Here is a 22,637-nt window from a genome sequence, read left to right on the forward strand (position 1 = left end):
CAACAGAAAAAAGCAGAAGTAGAACAGGAAAGTTCCAGTTGACAATAGAAGACCCTGAGAATCCAGCAATGCCTCTTAGATTTGGTTTAACGTACTCTGGGATGGGTCTTTTGCCCTCACCACAGAGAGGGGGAAAAAAAAAAAAGAGGAAAAAATAAACAAAAAAAGAAACAAAACACAAGTGAGTACATAAAATGCCTTTGAACTGCTCTACAATTACAGCACTGGTATGCCAGACAAATGCTAAGGAAGGGAGCAGAACGTCATGAGCCCAGAATGAAGCCAAATACTTATTCTTACGCTCTACAGGTAGGATTGCACTTTCCCGAAGAGAGACAGACCTTTGGGGACATGCAGGTTGGTGAGCAGGTAAAATAAGTCCCATTAATAGTACACAAATTAAGATCCTACCATAGCACTGTTAGGAAATATTCAGCCTCACTTTCACAGCCTCGGTCACACATCCCTCACTGATCCTGCCCGAACACAGGACCAGCATGAGCCACCACAACCCCCGGAGCTGACGGCAGATGTCTGACATGTTCCAGAAATATTTAGAAAAAGATACCCAAAGATAAAAAGATGTAAAGAAAATATGGATAAACATAGCATAAGGATGGGGGGAAACTAATAGTTACAGCTAAACAGTATCTATGTCTATTTTAAAGCTAGTTTTCAATGCAATAGAGCAACAAAAATTCTTATTTGTGATGTCAGTGAATACAACCACTAGAGTAGCAATGAAAGCTGGTCTGGCTTCACAGGCAGCGTTTGTAAGAAGGGAAAGCAAAGCTATTTACGCTAGTTGAGACTACAGAGACTTGTGAAGAGACTTAAGAGATTTAAGCAGGCAGCACCATGGTATATAAATTACACTAGTTACAAACACAAGATTATCCACAGTGGAATAAATAATTATTCATACATCCTGTTAGGACAGACTATCACTGCTCATTAAAAGACTCGAGGATAATTACGACTAAATAAACAAAGCGCCTTAAAGGGAAGTTGTAGCAAATACGCAATCATGTTAAGGTTTATAAAAGAGAAATACGCAACAGTAATTTAAAAAAATAACCTAACTTTTGAAAGTGGTATTATTTGAAAAAGGAATACAGGGCTAAAGCAGATATTTCTAGAGCCTGTAAGGCAGCTCCGATATCACAACTTCCAGCAGTAGCTTTCTGCAGGCAGAGTGAAGTGAAACAACAGGAGCAGCGAGTTTCACAGCTACTCTGCAGCGTGGTGCGGACAGCTGTGAAGCTGTCAAGAATCATATGGTTTGTGCTACTGCTCCTGCTCCAGCAAAGCTGGGGACCGCAGCTGAAGCAAGCGCTCGAGCACTCGCTGTGGGGAGGGGGCTGGGGGAACCCTTTGCTGAAGGTCTGCGGGTACACCGATGCAGAAGTTAAAGACAGGAGCAGCAGAATGTTCCCAGGCCACTGCCAAGAGACACTGGGGCTGAGACAGAGGGGAGGGATTGTAAAAGGGTGTGGGGAGGCTTCATGCTTTCCAGGGAGGGTAAGCAGAGGGGCTTCAAACGTATCAGGCACCCAAATACCTGGAAACAATCAGCGGCTGCGTACTCCCTGCCTAGCATCGACACGCTAGAGAGACCCCTCCGCCTCAAGAGTGATCCTCTGTTTCCTAACATGTCACGCTGCTGATCCATCATGCAGTACAAAGTGGCCAGTTCCATCACGTTAGCCTTTTAGGTTTAAGTGCTCAGTAAATATTTTAAGTTACGTCTGTATGGGCAGAAGGTAGAGTTTTTCACTCCTATCATCTAGGATTGCAGAAAGTACTTACCAATCTACTTTCCATATGTCAATATGCAATTAGAGGATCTAAATCTGTGATGCAAGAAGAGCTCTCATATTGAAGATAACGAAATTGAGATACTGGCAACTCTTAAGATCAAACCCTAGATCTGTTATCATAATTACCATATTTTCAGAACAGGCTAATTCAAAATGGGATAACAAGCAAGAGACGATGTGTCACATATCTTTTTATAAGCTTCCTTTTCCTTTTATAAGGAAAAAAAAGAAAGAGAAAGCTCACCAATACTCCATTTAAGATATATCTATGATGCTCCAAACAAAAATATAAATTTGTTATCTGTAATTTCAACTTAATTCCTACATTTTCCCAGAACAAATGCTACCTTTTAACCTAAGTTTAACATTCCACAGATGGTTTATTACCAGTAGGCGCTTATATAGCTCACCTCATCCCAGAGGATTTCATACATCTGTATGCACACATATTTTAATGCAGAGGAAGAAGTATGTTCAGAACAAACAAAACATACAACTGGGTTTAGGGGAGGCAGTAAGAGGCAATAAGGCTAATAATGTCTGAAGCTAATTTCTGTTCCTACGAAGCCATGAGAGGAAATCCAGACTTAAATGTTAGAAAGAAACACTTTCTAACAAGAAACATGTAGATCTCAGCAGTCTGCCATAGCCATTTTCCTCTGCAAGTTCTTAGTTCATTGAGTTGTCTGGTCAGTACCTCTTCCTCACCCAGAATTTACTCAAGCCCCTGACAAGGATCTAAGATGCTACAATCCTTCCCAGCCCACATCCCAACAAAGAAAAACAAAATGCCCTCCAGCCAGTTAATCCTGGAGGAAGGGAGAACAGTCACAGTTTCCTCTACTTGGCCGATGACATACAGCCACACAGACTTTCCCGTTGAAAGGAGTTCATTTCAACACATACAGTATTGGGCAACTACTTGTGCAATATTAAATTACAACCAGAGAAGGAGAAACATATTCTGGTTTCCTTGCAAAATATTCAAAAGAGTTAAGGTAAAACTGACAGTCCCCCAGACTTTTTGTAACAGAATTAAGGCCGACCATCAGGATTACCAACATTTCAAGCCCACCAAGTGCCTCTGTAGTTATACTCCTAAGAGTAAGTAGAAGCTCCCTCTCGATCCCTCTGCGTTGGGAAATGGCACTGGGGTATCCTATGTGAGCCAAGGCTCCTTGATAATAAGCAGATGTGCAGACTGATTTATGTAAACAAGTTTTGTTTATGTACTGTTCTGTATCTTGCAGATCTACGCTTGTGTCTGCATGAGTATCGTGCTGTGCAGCTGGTGGAAACCCTCAGACTGGTCCACCCAAGTCTGTGGGACCCTCAACAGTATCAGCTGTGACCTCTCACTCTCCTGCCTATTTTTCATACCTCGGTCTGCAATGATATGGGGCACTGTCATCCGCCCGCAAATCCGTGTACACAGCTGGGGGAATACATTTCCCTTGCCCATTTTTGCAAGAGTAACTTTCTTCTGTGTCTCCAGGATCCACCGTACAGCTGAATGCCAAGGAAGACAGCAAGTGGCCTATGCTGAGCACGTCTACCGGTAAGACGCTTGAAGTTATACAACCCTTTTAGTACTAAATGGTAAAGGAGGCAGACTAAAGACAATCCTGCAGCTGCCTGTTCTGCAGGGAGGTGTTAAAAGGTCCCTTTTCTTTCAGGAGAACATGCACAGGGGGATCCAGCATCCAACAGAGATGAACAGAAGCTGTCAACAGCAGGAGAAAGACATGCTCATGGATTCAGCTCAAGAGATGCTCTCCTCTTACTTTTTCTCAATTCCCTCCCAGCCTACTGTGGGACACCAGTTATCACAGAAGTTTTACTGTGCATTCACCTTTTCAATTAATCTCATTAAAAGCAGAGGTTGTTGTTGCTGTTTCAACAGGAAAATGCAATGGATTATATCTGAGAAAACACAAGGCATGGCAATTCCAGTAAGATCCACTAGCTATAACCATTGCCTTAACATTAAATACAAAGTTATAGATGATCATGACTGCCACAATAATGATTGCACTGAAGTAAAACAAAAAAATTAAATAATTGGAAAGCATAAAGATCTATTTTATTAATGTTTTGGGTTGAAAAAGAAGGTGAGGAGGGTATAATTTGATTTTTGCTGTGAATGAATTTGTTTTTAAAGGAATTCTGCAATAATTCTTCTCAGTGTCTGGAAATGCCTTCAGGATGTCTTTTTCACACACTCTAGCATTTGTGAAAGGTGAAACTAAGAAGCATAAAACCTTGGGGTTGCATCAGTGAAGTTGTTACAGAAATTTGAAATGTTTTTAACATCTACTTCTCACAACTAAAAAGCTCAGCACAATGAAATGGAATACTTGGGAGCAAAACAGAACTTCAGAGCATCATTTGTACTGATTACCAAAGCAGACTGATGAGAACTGGCCTTGAGAATTCTTCTCCAGCTAACCTTGTTAGTAGTTTTAACATATGTTAAAAGGCTAAATTAAATGCTACAGGGGACCTATTATTTATTTAGCTATGCCAAGTTGTGTTAATGCACAAACTACTTTGCCTTCACTCTTCATTTTATGTTGTGTTATTTAGAGTAAATTGTTTTTCTCCTTGGTAAAGATGCACCATTGTATCATTTATGTAAATTCAAATGAAGACCCGTAAGCTGCATTTTAAGTGAAAAAAGATTTCTGGCTTAAAACAACACCAGGGGTCTGCATCAGTGTGAGCTCTAATGTGAGATATTCACAGAGGTGAAGTTATTCTAAAACTCAGGGGTTTAAATTAAGCTTTTCAGCTTCATCTAAGTATCTTGTAAATATCTGGACTTCAATAATGAAGAGGCTTGAAAGGAAGCAACAAAAGAAAACTCATTAAGCAACACATAACAACTTCACATTGATACAGCGTTAGCAACCCAATAAATCACCCTTCTGAAGGAATGATACTAAGGACAGAGAAGGATGGGAACTGCAACATGGAGATACCACAAAAAGAAAGATGCAAAAGTTCTCAGCTGCAAGCTATATTTAAGTGTTTGACATGCAATTGTTCTCCTTCCAATAGGAATCTGAATCATGGAACAACCTGAAATTTTGAAGTGGTTTGACACTATTTCACTATTACACAGAGTTGGTTTTGGAATGAGTACTTAACTTACATAGCACAATTCCATTAAAAAAAGGAGGGCAGGAGGGAGTTCGTATGAACTTCGGGTGAAGAATTTTAAAACTTTTAAGTTTGCACAAAGCAATTAAACTGCATTAGACAGTAATTGCTTTCCATTTTTTTCAAACCAGCACAGTTGGAGTTCTACAGCCATATAATTAACTTAATGATACTCTTCTCATTTGAAAGAAAGAAAACATTACCCTCCGAACACCGCCACCAAAACAACACATTCAACTGACATTTTAAAATCTAAAAAATATGAAAATATGCTCTTATTCACCATCAATATATGTCAGCCTTAATTTAAACAAATGTTTAAAGCTCAGTGATGATTTCACATACCCTAAATGCAGGAGGGGTTACCAGAATGCCAGTGCTGAATAAAGTGGATTTAGAGGTCTACTCCAAGGCCACCTAGAAATCATTCTTCAATGTCCATCTGAGCTGACTCATACTCTCAAACAAAAACCCCATATAGAATGCAACTATGAGCATACCTGAAAGGTAACACAACGCGATTTTGAGAGGTGATTTAACCTAAGCAATAAAACCCAAAGAATAGAACGTACTGTGGCCTCTGTCTTTGGTGTGCCTTTGTGCCCAGAAGGTATTGTCTGTTCAAGCCAAATCTGTTGGCAAATCAACACAGATTACACCAAAACCACATAAACTTCACAGAGGTGGCAGCACCTCTTAGGAGGCAGCTTCTTATGAACGCTAAGTAGGGTCTAACAACCTGAAGATACCAAGTTGGCTTTAAATAGCAGTTTTTCAAGAAAGTTTCAAAATTGTTCAGTCACATTAGGGAATGGAAAAGCATGCTTTTCTGCATAATTTGAACTTTGTATTTTTTCTTTGGAAGTACGTTTACAGAAGAGATGATACAACACAGTGGGGCACAGTGGGGCTCTTTAGACAAAACTACGCTGGGTCAGATTAAAGGTTCATCCAGTCCTGTATGGTCAGTGTTAGAAATAGGATAAGCAGATGCACAGGGGATGCTGAAGATCAAGGCAAACATAGGACCCAGTACTTTCAGTTCTGGGCCTCCCTGTATCAGCTGTGATTCCTATATATTCAGTAGTTCTCAGTTTCTCTTTCATGAACTTGCCTAGGCTGCTTTTGACCTCACATAAATTTTCATCAATCCCCAACATCCTTTGGCAAGGATTTCAGTGTCACTCTAGACAGCTATATGCTGTGCAAAGAATCACCTCCCTTTATTTTGCAATTAACCCTTAGAAGTTTCACTCTATCACCCTCAGTTTCTTCATTAAAGGAAAATGAACAGTCAGGATACAGCCACCCCCACCCCCCATGCCACATACGATGTTGCAGCTTCTTATCTTCCTCCTCCAATCTCTTTTATAGTCTGAAGGGTCCTAAAATACTTAACTGGAAGCTACTCCAAATCTTTCATCAGGCTTTCTGATGTTTAAGTTCTACTACATTCAGTTTTGAAGTTAGAGACACGCTTTCCGTAACCCTATGGAAATTAGCCTAAGTTTGTTTCTCTACGTGCTTCTGACCTCACCAAGTAGATCAATTAAAGCTTCAGCACATCAAAGCTACGAGCTCAAAAATTCTCTTTTCACTAAACATGCTCGATTCTCTCTCAGCCCCTGTGTGCAAGCAGACTCCACATACACCATCCTTACTCAGCGAACGACCATCCTTCCCACAAAGGTTAGGGACACTCACAGGGCTCAACTCTGCATCCACAGCTTTGGGAAGCTGTAACTCCAGAGTTTGCCATTTAAATCACCTGTACTTTCTATCAGCTGTGAAATGGAAATGAAGGAATGATGAATGGGTGGGGCACAACAGAGGGCTTGCTGTGCAAAGGAAACAGAAGGTGATGGAGAAACAGGACAACTGACTGTGGGGAATAACAAGGAAAGCCCAAGGAAGCAGGAAGAGAACACAGCCTCAGCTGACATGGAAAATTAACAAGAAAATGGAGAAAGAGGTGAGAAGAAATATCATGTCACAAATACCTGTCTGGGAGCCACCAGAGATGGAAGGAAAGAAAATGCAGATCAGGCGAAGAGCCAAAACAAGAAGAAAACCACACGGAGTGGACACTGAAACAATGATTAGAACTGATGAACAGAGACTAAGGTTAGAAAAGGAAAAAGAATGGGAATATGACAATGTATCAACAACACAAAAAAGACAAGTGTCTGACAAAAAGCTGGAGGTGAAAAAAACACCAGAAAAGGTGACATTCAGAAGAAATGAGAGAAAATGTTGTATTCACTCAACACTGGAACAGAACTTCAGATCCCAGACTCTTACCATTGCCTGCAATTAACACAAAGTAGGCATCCCATCCACTTCTGAGCTTAATCTAGATGGGACACTTGTGTAACAGCATGGTTTGAGACTGCCAGCCATGAAATCCTGCTCATGGGATGCTTCTATCTGTCTGACTGCCATCTCTCAGAGGAAAGAAAACTTGTCCACTCAACAGACCTGATATGCCAGCGTCAGGCTTGCTACCCAGCACTGGCAGGCCAGCAGCACAGACCCAGGTGGAGACAAGCAGCCCTAGTGGGGTGGGAGAGAGACAGAACTGCCTAAAAACATCTGTGAGAGGCTGAGTGGGACTCCAGAAACCTGGAGCACCTGCTCACACAAGGCAGGAGACATTTCTATAGCATAGTTTCTGTGCTTGGACCATCTTACGTAACGTTAATTCCAGGAGCAAATGTCCATGCAACTTAAAAGGTCCAATCATGAATGTCATTGATCATGAGTGTCAAATCAAGGCGCAAATTCTACATGAGAGCATTAAACATATTATGGTCACAATGTCAATTGTTCAGCCTAGGAAAAAGGCAGGATGAAGGTTGTCTGTGAAGCCTTTCTTTGGCCCCGTTTGTGCAATACGCCTTCTGAGCTTCAAGAAAGATGCAGACCATCTGGAGAGTACTCAAAACAGCGAGAAGACTCAAAGCTTAAGAAAACATCATTTACGAAGAAAGTATGAACAAATTTGGGATTTCTGTTATGAAGTAAAGCATGCTGGGGAAACAAACTGAGAGCCTTCGGCACAAATCTATCCTCCGTTATCCCTGGCAGATGGTATGAGCACTAATGGGATGAACGCAAAATGAGGAGAGCATGGGTTAGATGTGAGGAAAGTTTACCATTTCCAACAGTAGAAACAAAGAGACTGGGAGGGACTGGTTAGGCATGATCAGGAGTTTTTATGATTGGAAGATTTAAGAGCAGTTTACACAAACTTCTGTCAGGAATGACAGCTGTAGCTATCTGCCTTGGAAAAGGAGGTGAACTAGATGACTTCCAAAGGTCCCTCCCTACCCTGTGTATCTAAGGTAGAGTTGTTTTAACAACGATCCAACATAAAATTCTTCTTGAGACGATTTCCCTAGTCGATGCATGAACAGACAGGATGGACAACCAGTAAATATTTAACTTTTTAATCATTTTTCAGTGTGTAGTCTTAAGTCTTTTCCTACTGACAACATTAAAACTGTGCCCTGCAAGCCAAATGAGTAATTTCATTCTGGGCTAGACTCATCTTTAATATAACACTGAAACATGACTTCATTATTATTAAATAATTTATTTTTGTAACACAAAGGAATGCTATCTCCACTTTGCAGATTCAGAAGACAGTCATTGACTTCAGAGGAAGATACTGTAAATGCCTACATGGATCTAGATCTCGAAGTGTAACGGCAAAACTCTGCAATGATATCAAGTGCCCTGTTTTGTGCATGAGGTCCATCCTCTGCAGAAAGAATTCTTGTAGAAAAACGTTTATGTAAAGCTACACATATCACAATACACTTGCATAAAAAGAAACAATTAAGAGTTCCAAAATCATCTTAATACTGTTGTCTCCTAAAATTTGTGCTTGACTTTACAACTTTAACAGCTTTAAACATATTTTAATATTAAATATTTTATCTAAGTCCTTCCTGCCTAAAGATCTAGCTTCTCCTTCCATCACTGCACCGTTACTCTGTCCAGATTGTCTAATCTGTCTGCCACTCCACTATTTCATTTTCCACTGAGCACTACTGAATGCTTCAAGTTTTGCAATGTGCTCTCTTTGCAGATTAAAACAAGAAAAACAAACACACACACACAAAAAAAGATAAGGAATGAAGCCAAAGAAGTTCACTGCTACTTTTTTACCATTTTTTTTTGTTCAAACAATCAACAGATGTTCACCAACCACTTCTTTTTGATGGAATAAAGCCCTCCACCTCCAGACTCTGAATTTGATCTTAGCAGCAACAAATAAGGGGGAATAGTGCAATTGGTCTGGAATGAAAATTAACGTGCTTTGTCCAATTACAAGTGAAGCAGGAAAGCAGGAAGGTGTGTTGCCAAGGGTTTTTTTGTAGTTTCAGTGACAGTCTCATAAGAGCAGATATTTAGCAGACCAAAGTACCAAAATCAAAAAACCTATGTGAAAACCTCAGCTTCTGCTTACTTATCGTAAGAATGGTATGTCTTCATCATTATGGCAAAAGGAATGAAAATGTGCAATTAATGCAATTTACAGTCTCTGAAAGTACATGAAAAGTAAAATGAATCAAAAGGTGTTTTGTTCTTCTATGAAATTGTGTTTCTAGGCCATTCTCGTTAGCTTTTAATGCCTGGAGTTGATAATGTGGGAAACAGAAGAGGAAGGCAGAAGTAGGCTCTGCTGCAAGTCGCAGCCCATTTCTGGCTGCTTGCCTGCCTCATGGGCAGCACTTCCCCTGCTCTCTGCAGGCAGCACAAACCATGGGAGCAGATTCCTTTCGAAGAAGCTGGATTCCACTCAGCCATAAGTCCTGGGCTGACAGAAGCTTCTCACAAGGCTTATAAAAAGAAAAAGGGAAGAACCAAAGGAAAAAGGCTCCAAAACCCGTGACGCTCTTGATATATAAGAGCTGGCAGCATTACTTTTACCACTGCCAGGCTCGATAGTTTATCTTTGTTTGACGTTATTGCCCCTCCCCACATGTGGTCAATAATTCACTCATTCCTTCTGAGCTCACACACACACACACGCCTGACCCCTTTCAGCCTCCCTACCCCAGTATGGCTCAGATACTATTTATTTTAATGGGGTTTAGCACATTGATTTCTGAGCAGTAATCCTAAATCTGTTATTAAATTCCCTGCCCCAACCCCATTTGCAGTCAATAGTTCTCTTGGACTTCCATATCCCACCTCAGATAGGTTCCAACATTAACCATCTTCTCTTTCACCTTTTTCTTGAATTTTCTTATTTAGCCTCAGTCTTAGGAGGGATGCAAAGAAAAATACCACACAAGCCAAGCTTTGGCTAATCTCCCAGCCACTGAAATCCCCATCCTAGTTCTGATATATTCCACTATGTTAAAAATCACTATTTTCCAGTAACAAATTATTTAATTACTTTATGTAAGAGACTTTCATTGTATGCCCTGTGTCCTGTGCTTCTCTAACTCCTTTATCTTCACTACCAAAGATAGAAACCCAGAATTGTCTTATACCCTGAAAAAAGTGATGCAAAAGTAGCTCCACCTACACCTGCATCTACGTCTGGTGGAGGCTTTGGTTCTTTTCTGTGTTCTAGGCAATTTCTGCACTGTTATAATAGACTCCCATAATTCTCCTGTTTCTCCTGTGTCTCACATACCTGAAGTTATTTCTAAGTATCTGAATACTTCCATTTGGATTAAGAACAGAAGCGCTTACAAAAAAAAAAAAAAAAAAAACCACGAGATGAAGCTGATAAGTATGACTTATTTGGAAATCAGCTTCAAAACTCTTCCCCAAGTTAGAGGTCTAAAGTCTCTGTGGAGTCACCCCTTAACCTAAATCTTGATACAATTCCTCCCACCGATACACAGCCAAGCATCATCAGTGTGTGTTATTTCATGTCGCATTTTCTCCTAAGAGAATGGAGTCAAGCCACCCAGCATCCAGTCCTCCGACCCCTGCGTGACACAGTGGCAGTGTCAGCACACTGTAGACAATGCTACAGATGACTGATGAAAAATCACAGATCATAAGAGGCTTTCCTCTGATAGGTTTCAAGACACATTGCCAAAAAATCCTGAGATCTATTTTTTTCCCAATTTTTTTTTTTTGTTATGAGGTTATCAATAAGTTCTGCAACTAACACCAATTCTACATCTAAGTCTGGAACAAAAATTACCTGGGGTCAGAAAAACCTATGACTCCCAATTTACTTTCATATCTCCTTAATACATTTCTTTCCAAAACGTCAGAGACACAGTCTGATCATTGTTATTTTAATTAAAAATTAATAGTACTTAGCTTTTTAATGCTTTGATCAGCCAGAGCAAGGAGCCCATAATAGTCTTTCAATCTCGATTAATCGAAGTCAACACTTTCAGTTGGAAAGAAGAGTAAATTGAGAGCAAATAAGAGCTGGTTCTGAACCATGCAGCATTTTTTTTAAGACTGTTGTTCAACTTTTAAGAAGCAAGTTTATGTCTAGGGAAAATGCTGCCTTCAACTACTCATGACAACAGCAAGAAAGTAACCTTGAGAAGAATAGAAAGCAGATGAAACAGCACTAAAACTTTTGCAAGTGATCCAAAACAAGGTCAAATAAAGAACCAAAACAGCTGTTCAGTTCAAGCTGCTCTACTGATTTACTAACAGCTACTAATTTAATAACAGCTTTGGAAAATTCCATTAAGAACAGAAATTTTTGCGTATTTCATTCCGATATACAAATGAGATCTATTTAACCAAAATCCTCTGCAAGAAGGGAAGTACCTCTCAGAACCTAAAAAGTTCGTGAGCATGTAAAACATGAAAATTATATATGCAGCAAGTAGATGAAGTAATTTTTTTACACATGGAAAATACGCTCTGTGTTGGATTAGAAGGAAGTAAAATGATGACAATGATTCTAAGTCTGTCAAAATGTAATTACACCTGTAACTCTCTGGTAACTGTTAACAGCAATCTCTGCAGCAGAAGAGACCCACTACTGGGTTAAAAGCTGTTCTGAGGGCTTCAACAGAGCAGCTCTGCTAGAGTTCTGCAACACTGTTTCAACACTGCGTTCTGGTTTCCCTCAAATAAAGTAATTAGTACTGTGCACTGCTTTTCAGGAAATCTATAAAAAAGCTTCAAAAAAAATTACAAACATTATTTTCTGTGTTAAAAATTCTGAAATAAGGAAGAACACAGTAGAAATGACAAGGGATTTGTTTTACTTTGTTCCTGAAAATACAGGCATCCAAACTGAAACTTCAGAAATAACTTTATGTGGATTTGCTAAATATGCCATTTTCACACTAGGAAAGCCTCAGTAATCACATTTTATCTCATATCACTTATGTCTGTTTTAAGTCAAACAGTTAATACGCTGTAATTCAAGGGTTTACCAGTGTTTTCTGAGGACAACGACCCAAGGAACGTGCTCTTCACCCTCACCTCCCTAAACATCGGTTAAACCATCAGTCTCAAGCGCAGGCTGCTGTTGCCAGCACTTCAAAGCAGCAGCAGCATGGCTCAAGTGTGCACCCCGAGCACTCTGCACCGCGTTACGCTCCCAGCCCTGCCCCGGCTCAGCACCCGCCGCCTGGCTCACTAACCTGGTTTTAGCTTCCACACCCACAGAGGCAGTGGAGCTTGCAGACTCCTCAGATACTGAGTGCTGAAGGACTGGTGTTAGCTGCTTGGTGCTGTCCACTTCCGTTTGGGCATCCTCTTCTGCAGACTGCTCTTTGACTTCTGTTTAAAAAATAAGAATCATATTTATTTATTTACTATTTTATTTATTTAGACTATAAAAACATCTGTAAGCTTTCCCTTGTTCTGCAAACATCCATTTTATTTATAGATAGATTAACCCACATCTCTATGTTCGCAGACACAACAAAATTAAGCAAGTAGGAAAATATTACCCTTCACCTCTAGCTAAAACATGAAATTGAATGCTTATAATTTTTTTTTTTCTGTTACACTGTGTACCACTGTGAACTAAAGGTGTTCAATAAGTAATGAGCAATGGGGCAGGGGAAGCATTGTTCAATGACAACCTTTTCATACGAGGTTGCAGCGTCAGACATTCTCATTCTCCCCACATCTCGTCTTGTGCACCTGCTCCGTCATCCCTAACAAACATCAGGGTGAGCACTCTCAGCTGGGACATAATAAATCTTTTTTTTTTCCTCCCAGATTAGCTTTAACTTTGACCAGTTCCCCGCACTAGCTCATTCCTGGTTACACTAACCCTATGCTAGCACAGGGCTGAGGAGGTGAAGGAAGGAAGGACACTGTTTATGCCACCTTAAACGCCATTCTGAACTGCAGGAATGTAAACCATTTGCAGCCTCGTTTTTATTTAGACTACCTTTTAGGACAGAAATACATACATCTACAGCTGACAATGCTACTGTTTGCCTAGAAAGTTTGTTTCTGCTCAGAAACATGGAACACCAAATTGCCACTGTTTGTACAACTTAAATCCTCTTCCCATTTGGTTTCCTCCTTTGCACTAAGTGAACCCAGGATTTTCCAGGAGGACCCAGCAATGTGAGGCTCCAAGTTCATCAGAACACAGGAACAAGGCTGAAGGCTTTAGAGCAATACGCTTTGTAATTTCTGCACTCCTCCATACTTTGATTTTGAAACTTAATTAACATAAAAATCATAGGACTTTTGCAGATGTTCTTTGGTAGCTTAAGACACTAGTGCCTCCTCCTGTCAGTGTCCACGACTGCCACCTGTCTCCACAACAGAGCTAGACCAAGGACATGCACCCAGGCTGCAGGCCACCTAAACCTTCCAGTGAACGTGGGTTTGAGCTAAGAGGCCAATACATACAGCTCTTTTTAAGAAGTCCAGCTACAGTCAAGCAAGAAATTATTTAGAAGATTTAAGCAAAGATACACAACGTGTCAAGATATAATCAAATATTGCAAAGGATAAATGATTCAAGTGGAGAAATGGATGGGCAGAAGAATCTGCCACATGGGTGAGCATGCACAAAAACCTGCTACAAGCTTTAATCTTATAAATAAGAACAATGAAAGAGACGAAAATTCTCGGAACGTAAAACGGCACAGCTCTGTCTGTAATATTGAAATTATATGCCCACTACAGCACACGGAGAATGGGAAATCTTTCTCATTTGATGTACAGAGGTTGAAGTAAAAATATTCTTTAACCTGGAGTGAACTCATTTAGGAAGACAATGTACAACATTTTAAATCCCCAATGAAGGCATATAAAACATACTGACAGAAACACAAAATTAAGGGGGGGTGGGGGGTGGAGGGGGAAGAGTAAGCCATTCCTGTTCATGACTGGGCGTGCCGGATATTTATTTGAGCTAGTGTAAACTGGAACTCCTTCACCTATTTCAGTTAAGCTACTCAGTAACATACATCTGAAATGTTTTTGGACATCTGAAACATCCAAAAATTATTCCTGTCTGAAAGCCAAATGGCTTGTGTTAAACCATTCCACCAACCTGTCCTGAAAAAAAATAAAACTCTGGACAATCATTTGACACTAAATAAATATCCTGTTGGGAACACATCCCTTGTAATAGTAAATGGCTCCATACAGAAAACAAAACAAAACCCCACACCCTTAGTTTTTGGCACATCTGAACAAACAATCTCTGCAATTGTTCCTGGACGAGGATTCCCACAACAGGCAGTGTCCAGTGGAGCCATTCATAATGATCTGTACTGTGTTTCCAAAGTATATTGGATCCGAAGGATAACTTTTGTGCAAATAACCCCTGAATTTCTAATTACAACCTCAATGAAGAGCTTAAAAATAAACACCCATGAGACAGGCAGATGTCAAATCAATAAAAACAAACCCCAAAACACAGTCCAGGACAAACACGCATGAAGTGCTCAAGGAAGACCACCAGAAATTGTGGCCTTGCTCTGAACCATCTCAGTGACTTTATTTAACCTAGTAAAACTTTGCAAAAGGAATTCTGCTTTATTCTCTGCATGCAGAAACTCTGAAGCAAGCAAAAGCCATTTACTCCTTGCCAGCTTTCATCTCATTATACATTAATGGGCACCCATTACAGTGGGAAGGCAAAGTTCACGGGCATTAATTCATTCTCAAGAACTCTGGACTGTGTGAGAAGACACAGATTGTTTCACTACACACTACGACTAGATGAGCTTACATCCTTATGGTGCTTTTTCCCCTGCTGTTTGCTTCTCTAGAAAAGAAAGAACCCAAATTATACTAAATGAGACAAACAACATCTCAACTGCTGTCTCTGCAATAAACCAAACTGTGTCTCAATATGCCGTTGGAAGACTGAAAACACGGTGCTCACCGAACAGAATGAAAATAGCGTTTATGTTAGTTGTGCATGCCATACTTAGACTTCGTGAAAGTTCTCCAACAGAAGATTAAGGAAGAATGGAAGCAGTGCATTTCATGAGTCCAACTCCTAGGAGATGGGAGTCCAGCACTGGTGTAGCAATGGGACAGCAGATACCCTCAGCACTGCCTCAAGAGATGTTCTTGGAAGCATCTGGCACAATACATTAACTGCTTTTCACTGTATTTAATGAACGTTCATCAGGCTAGGTTATGGCATCCTACTTTGAAGCTTCTGGGAATGAAGGAACTATGAATGATTAATAAATGTGAAGCTCATTTGCAGATTCATATATAAGGCTTTATTTTGCATCCTATTTTCATGACTTTTTCTGTCACAATGAAGGCCTTGCTCATGTATAATGAGTTGGAGGGGGAACTGAGAATTAAAGCAGCTAATTGCACAATTCCCAAATGTCCCCAAATTCTTTTTTAATGTCACTATCCTTTACTAAAACATTAGGAAAATATTGGGAAACATATAGAAAATTTTTATTGTTTGAAGACAATTACATCAATAGTTCTTTCCCACCTGCCTGGTGAGGACAGAAAGCCTTTTCTTACTAAGGTTAAAAGAAAACCCCAAAAGGATAAGGAGCAAAGTTCCTATCTACATGGATCATCAAAAGGGTTGAGACTTCCATACGCTTTACAACTCAGGCAATATTCACAGAATCACACCATGGCTGAGGCTGGAAGGCAGCCCAGAGGTCACCCTGCCTAACTCCCCACCCAGGCAGGGCCACCTGGACAGAGCCAGCTGCCCAGGACAGCTGAACGTCTCCAGGGATGGAGATATGAAATAGTAGAGATAAAAAAATATTTAAAAATTGCCTAACATAGACAGGGGACAGACATGCAGGGAAGTCACTGGGATTGGTAAATTTTATAGCATGGGTACTGAATTTCTCTTTTAATTAACACTTTCATCACATTTGCTTAAGAAAGATATGTATACACTGGGCTCAGGGTTGAAAAGAGAATCTGTAGGTTTTGTACTGTTTAAGAAGTAATTTGAAATTTTTTAAAGGAGGAAAAAAAAATTCTACAACATTTCCATATTTTAAGCACTGACAAATTTCTTCTCTTAGTAATTATTGGTATTCCTCTTTCTAGAGCAGAATGCAGTAAACAAACAAAGTAACAAACAGCAAACACCACTCTCAGTCAGTTATGTGGATTACCCACCTTCCTGATAGTAGTTGGTCTCCTCACTTACATGTCTCATACAGAAATGTGTAACGTTCAGAATAGAACTGACCATTTTCTCTTTTCCTGCTCTATCTCCAGGTGCCTTAGAAACCTCTCCCCATGTAAGAGACATGCAGCGGGCATCAAGACTCATAGGTGGAAGCCCTGTTTTTTGTAAGTCCACCTGTGGCCGTGATTCTGTCATATGCATGCCTGGGGGGAGGGGGTGACTGCTGACGGCAAGAGTTTTATTACATGAACACAAATTTGTTTGGGGATGTGAAGACGCAACACTGACTGAAGATCTAAAATGTTCTTTTGTTACAAACAATCCTTTACTGTTTTCTAGTAATCACAAGACACTATTCTGCAAGCCACTTGGGTAATTCTACAGCAAGATAAGGAGATAGATGTGTGGGCTCTGCTATGGTCATTGGGCAAAGACGACAGCAACATATTCAAGTTGTGTTTTTTTTTAAAGTTGGAAACTACTTTCCAAGTTAAAAACTGAAAATACTCTTAAGAGTTCTGCCACAAAAAAACCCTCCTTTAACATCTCATATTATTCAGTATATAGAAATATTGGGGAGGAATCAAAACAGCCATCATACATATAAAATAAATATTCTATCGCTCTTTAGACAGAACAAGTTGACCGCTTAACCAGTTTACTGGTTGGGACCTGTCAGACCTACTGCTAATTTCGCAGACAACAAAGCAAATGTCATGAGCTTCCAAACCTTTCAGCAAGAACAGGAAGTACTGCAGGCTGGAAAATAACTATCACCAAACACAGCAGGGACAATCCAGGAGTCTCAGCTGTTGCTTACTGAGATGTTCTGCAAAAGGGAATAACAAGCTTTTAACCAGCAGATGCAACTGGTATTTTTGCACAAGGAAGGGGTAGTGCAGCATCAGAAAACAGCTAATGGGACAAGCTTTGAAGGGGTCCACAGAAGTACAAGCAACACCAAAGTGCTCTAGTTCTAATAGTTTAGACAGCTAAAGAAACCGGGTCAATGTAGCAACAGTATGAAAAGAAATCTTAACAAGGGAATGTAAGTTATGAATTTAAAATGCCTATCTAGTACTTTAATGATCAAGTTTCACTTACTATCCCCAATTTAGGAATAAAAAAAGCTTCCACTAGTCAGAGTTCATAATTCTGTTACTGTTCCAGACGCAGTTTCATAGAAACATCGCTTCTGCTAGCATCTGAGGAATTCAGACTGGCACACACAGTGATCACCTATGTGCAGAAATTTTTCACGTACTGTTAACTTCCTACGTATAGGTTTTAGCAGCTGGACATGGGGGAACAAAATGGACACACCACAGCTAACCAGTCCCGTTCAGATCACCTGCAACCCTTCCAGACACCAGCAAGCCAAGCCAGGGTATGTTGGAAGACATGCAGGGAGTGATGGCTGCTAATAGCCACCACCATTACTTGGGCTGCACAGAGTCTGTAGCCACATATTCTTGCCAGCTAAAAATATAACCATGGGAGAGAGAGGGGGAAAAGCATACTGAGGTTTGAGTGTGACAGTCATAACAACATGCAAGACCCATTTCTCCATGGACAAACACATACATTCTTCATCTTAAGCCAACACTGTAAAATTTTATTCACAACAGTAAACAACAAAACCTACAATTGTATCAAAAGTGTTTTCTTGGGGTTTCTTTGTTAAGTGTTGCACATGTGTTTTCTTTTAAAACCACCACTCGGCTGGTTTTTCCCTACCTGAAGGACACTGCAGTGATTTACTTACTGCAACAATTGTTACACGGAGATGAGAAGAAAGCCTGCAGTTATTCTTTCTTGTACATTTCAGCATGTATTTTGATACTTTTCATTCAAATAGAACTCCTATTTGTTAAATACATTTTATACAGAAAGTAACTTTGTGCACATTGTGTACCAGTTATAAAATAAGGCTTTCAATGTAGGACCATTTAAACTGTAATTTCCTTCCTTCTGAACACAACATACTGCATTATGGACAACCAGGTCCCAGTGACCCACAACCAAGGAACTTTCTGAGCTAGGGGTGATACTCAACAGCATTCGTGATTATTTTTCCACTAATTTGTTCAGGCCTTTTTGAAACCTGGTAAATTTTCTTACGCCCAAAGGATCCAGCAGTAATGAATTCTATAATTTAAGTAGATGCTGAATGCAAACACACCTACCTTTTGTGCTCTGAACGTGACCTGGTGTCCCCTAATTTTTGTGTTGCAAAACAAAATGAATCATCATTCCCTGTTCATTTTCTCCATACCACTCATCACGCTGGGGGACCCTACCGAATACCTCTTCAGTCATATAATTTCAGGTTGGCCTCTTTTACCTTAACTGATCCTCACACAGAATCTATTATTTACTTCTTGCTGTACTCGTTGGCCATTCCTGTACTTTCCCAATTACAGCTTGCCCTTTTGGAGAAGGGGAAACAGAACCACACGTGGCATTTACCATGCAGTCGTGCAATTGGTTTATAAAGCAACAGTACGAAAAGACAAATACACACCGATGCTTTTTTCCCTTTATCCACTTGCCAGTAATTCTTAAAATTTTAGTTCCTCCTTTGACTTCTAAAAGCTCCTGCAATTCTTGGAAAAACTACTGTACCACTTGCTTAGGTAGCAACAGCTACCTGAGAGCAATTTTCATTTATACAAAATTAGGATGGTGATTTGTCCCTGCACATGCTTTTACATGCACTACTACTGAATTTAAGAGACATTTCCTTCTCTATGGTCAGCCTTCAGTGCCTTGCATGTGGGTACTTCTTTTATTACCATAAATAAGTTTATTTTACCTGCTACTTTCTTACCTTTTGTACCTGACCTAGAAAAGGATTACTAGGGTAGATGCTTGTGGGACTCCCAATGCCAGCCTGGTTTATACTATGATTTTAATTAGGTAGGACTGAGGTCTGAATTCCTGAATATTTCTTCTACCAAACTAGAGAGTCAGTCTCAACACAACATTACTAAAAATTAATACAGTTACACAAAATAGCACCGTCTCCAGTGAGAAGAGCGTACAGCACACAAGCTACATGCTGCTGTTTCAGTATATTTGACTAGTAATGTCAACGCAAATTCTCCCCATCGTGTCACTAACGACACAGCAGCAGCGTCAAGCTTCAGGGCAATGGGAAGGTGGAATATTCTGGGGCCTTGAAAACTCCTTCCAAAACCTGTTGGTTAGGTTTAATAACGCATAGTTTGATAACAAAACAGCAAAAGCAGTACCAAATAAATACGCAAAAGAGGAGGCTGCATTTCAGAAATAATCTCCAGAATGGAAAACTCAGTGAGGTTAATATTATTTGGAAATCAAAGATTCCACCTACTACAAAAATATGCCACCTGCTCTCAAAACACCTGAGACAGAGATATCGCTCAGAAAGAAAAAAAAAAAAAAATCAGATTTTTCTAAATGGCCCATGTTAAGCATGCATGATAAATACTATTATCAAGCATGCCTGTAATGATTTAAAGGCAAGCATCAAGTAACTTCCTGTTGCATTTGGTTTTCTCATTACAAATAATTCACCAGAATACAACAAAAAATAGAAAGATGCTTATAATAGTAACAACAAAATGCTTCAGTTCTGCTAATTTTTCCAGGGGCTGAACAGGTAGGAGCCAGCTGCATAAGAAAGAAGGAACCACTCCTTTTATAATGAGCACAGAGAATATTAATTACCTTCGAACATATTTAAGTGCATTTTTAAGCACATATTTGCCCCAAATATTTATGGACAAATCTGATTACAGCCAACACCCTCAGTGGTGTTCATTCTTCCTTTCACTAATTTTGGAAGTGCTAAGTGGAATAGTGATGAGGCCTAACTATCTGTCTGAAAAGCACAAAGTGGATTTTAAAACATCTTTGCTGTTAACAAGGTTGACAAGAGCTTTTGCCATTGAGTCACCCAAACCAGGACTTGGTCTCAAGCATGTTTGTCTTAGTGGGAGGCTCTACTCAGCATGGTTCAGGTTGTTGCAAAAGGGTGACTGTATTGGCTCTAAGAAGTAGGATACTGCAAGAATTTTTTTCTCTAGAAAAGTGCTTTTCAGGCTGCTTCAAAGCTGATGAGATTCTGAATTAGTCCAAAATCCTCTGGCAGCCTCTACACAGATAACTTTCCTCCACTGAGAAGTGTTTGTTTCTGGTTCTTTTGTGCTTTGCCCAGAGACAAAAGAGCCTGGTTAGAGGAAGGTTTATCTTCAGGAAGCTAATGTGAAGTCCAACAAGACATCAACTGGCCAGGCAACATCACTGGGTCCGATAATAATATTACTAATGACAGTAGCACAGACACGGAGCTATCACTTGATAAGATCATCCAGGCTCTTTTATGTATTATCAATTCTGAAGCCTCCAAATATGATGAGAAGGTAAGGGTCTGTATTAAGTATTAATTTATTATAAGAATTGGTTGACATCGTACAGAGTACAAATCAATACCTGATGGATTTACTATGAGCTTCCCAAGAGACTCAGCAGTTAAAACTTATTTTATTGCACTTCTCCCAGATCAGAGTCTGAATTTCAACATTTTTATGTGACAAAGACAGGAAGACTTATAGAATCTAGGATGAGCTAGACATTTCACAAATGTTCTCCAAAAAAGAGGGAATAATTAACACACAGAATTCACTTTCAGTCAACTTAAATCCAGAACCAAGAAAATACCAAGTACAGAAACTTGCTGAAATGAACACAAAACAGGGCAAAGAAGCAAAGTCGAGTCTTCGTCAACAGCAAAGGGCCACCAAACCTACAGAAAGCTTACCAGGAAGTATTTGTTATATTATTTCTTTCTTTAGACTAGCAATTTTATATTTGCATATACATGTGAGCACAAAGCCACATGCTTTCCAGACTTCTGTGGTTTGTGTTTTTTTGGCCATTACAGAGTCAGTCATCAGAAAAAAACTACTCTTAGGGAGAGAAGCAACCCATGAGGACCTACAGGCGAACCCAGTATTCTACAACAAACTATTTTACCAATAGCTAGAAAGGTGGAATGTGTTGATGACTGGAAGGTCTTGACAGGACCAGAGGCCATAGGCACAAACTGAAACACAGGAGGTTCCCTCTAAACATCAGGAAACACTTTTTTTACTGTGAAGGTGCCTGAGCACTGGCACATGTTGCTCAGAGAGGTTGTAGAGTCTCCATCCTTGGAGATACTCAAAAGCTGTCTGGACATGGTCCTGGGCAACTGGCTCCAGGTGACCCTGCTTGAACAGAGGACTGGACCAGATGGTCCCAGCCAGCATTAACCATGCTATGATGCTGTGGGTGCTAAAATGATGGGAGGGATGGATAAAGCTCAAAATCAGCTGGGTAGAGAAATAACAGTGTAACATCACTTAGGAAACCACAGTGAAGAAAAATGAAGGAACAGACAGCTGCAAAGACCAAATTGAAGCTGAGAAGCAAAAAAGTCACTAAGGGAGGAGCCAAGAAATCAGCAAGAGCTGGTGGGTAAAGGAAAGGAGTCTGTTCTGAGGTTTACAAGAAGCTGGAAGTCCATTGATTCAGTAGAAGCAGTTGCCAGCACCATTTTTTAGGAAAAAGTTGACTAAGCTCCAAACAGACCTTTTTTTTTCCAAATTCCAGCATTTCCTTTTTCCAATTCCAAATTCCTCCTCTCTTTCCATCCTTAAGAATTCTACTTTCATTTATACCAAAGTGAACACAGCACTTGGCAGAAAATGGGCAGAGCTCAGAAATCACTGTAGTTGGCGGGGATAATAACCCATACTGAAATGGTCAGAGCAGCACACAGCTTACCCTGCTTTGCTTCCAATTCTGCCTCTTTTTACATACGAGATTACAGAATTTTGTAAGGCCAGTAACTTGTTTCCCAAACTGCAATTAAAATGGCTGTGCCTTAGCATTATGAAAGAGTCACTTCAGGAAGAATTTTTGCCATCCCTTTTTTTAAAAATATTTGTGTCAACATTACAAATGGAAATAATGTATAGGGTTTAGTACTTACATCTCCCCTTGCTTTTTTCCCTTATACAAGATTTGACAGCTAGAAAACATGTCCTTATCCTAGGTGGGATGAT

General features: G+C 40.0%; 1 protein-coding gene and 1 long non-coding RNA gene across 15 annotated transcripts in view; one reads left to right on the forward strand and one right to left on the reverse strand.

Annotated features, from left to right (window-relative positions):
• Positions 1-22,637, reverse strand: part of KMT2C (lysine methyltransferase 2C) — a 198,718-nt gene that overhangs the window by 123,474 nt on the left and 52,607 nt on the right. For all 14 annotated transcript variants that reach the window (XM_037386995.1, XM_037386999.1, XM_037386989.1 and 11 more), the window contains one exon: positions 12,575-12,713. In XM_037386995.1, coding sequence (XP_037242892.1) covers positions 12,575-12,713 — 139 coding nt within the window. The remainder of the gene's footprint in view (positions 1-12,574; positions 12,714-22,637) is intronic.
• Positions 2,408-4,632, forward strand: LOC119147702. The gene is made up of 3 exons (XR_005104129.1): positions 2,408-2,924; positions 3,071-3,378; positions 3,497-4,632. It is a non-coding gene; the product is annotated as an uncharacterized LOC119147702 (long non-coding RNA).

The sequence above is a fragment of the Falco rusticolus genome, chromosome 4 (assembly GCF_015220075.1).
Source record: "Falco rusticolus isolate bFalRus1 chromosome 4, bFalRus1.pri, whole genome shotgun sequence".
Classification (NCBI taxonomy): Eukaryota; Metazoa; Chordata; class Aves; order Falconiformes; family Falconidae; genus Falco; species Falco rusticolus.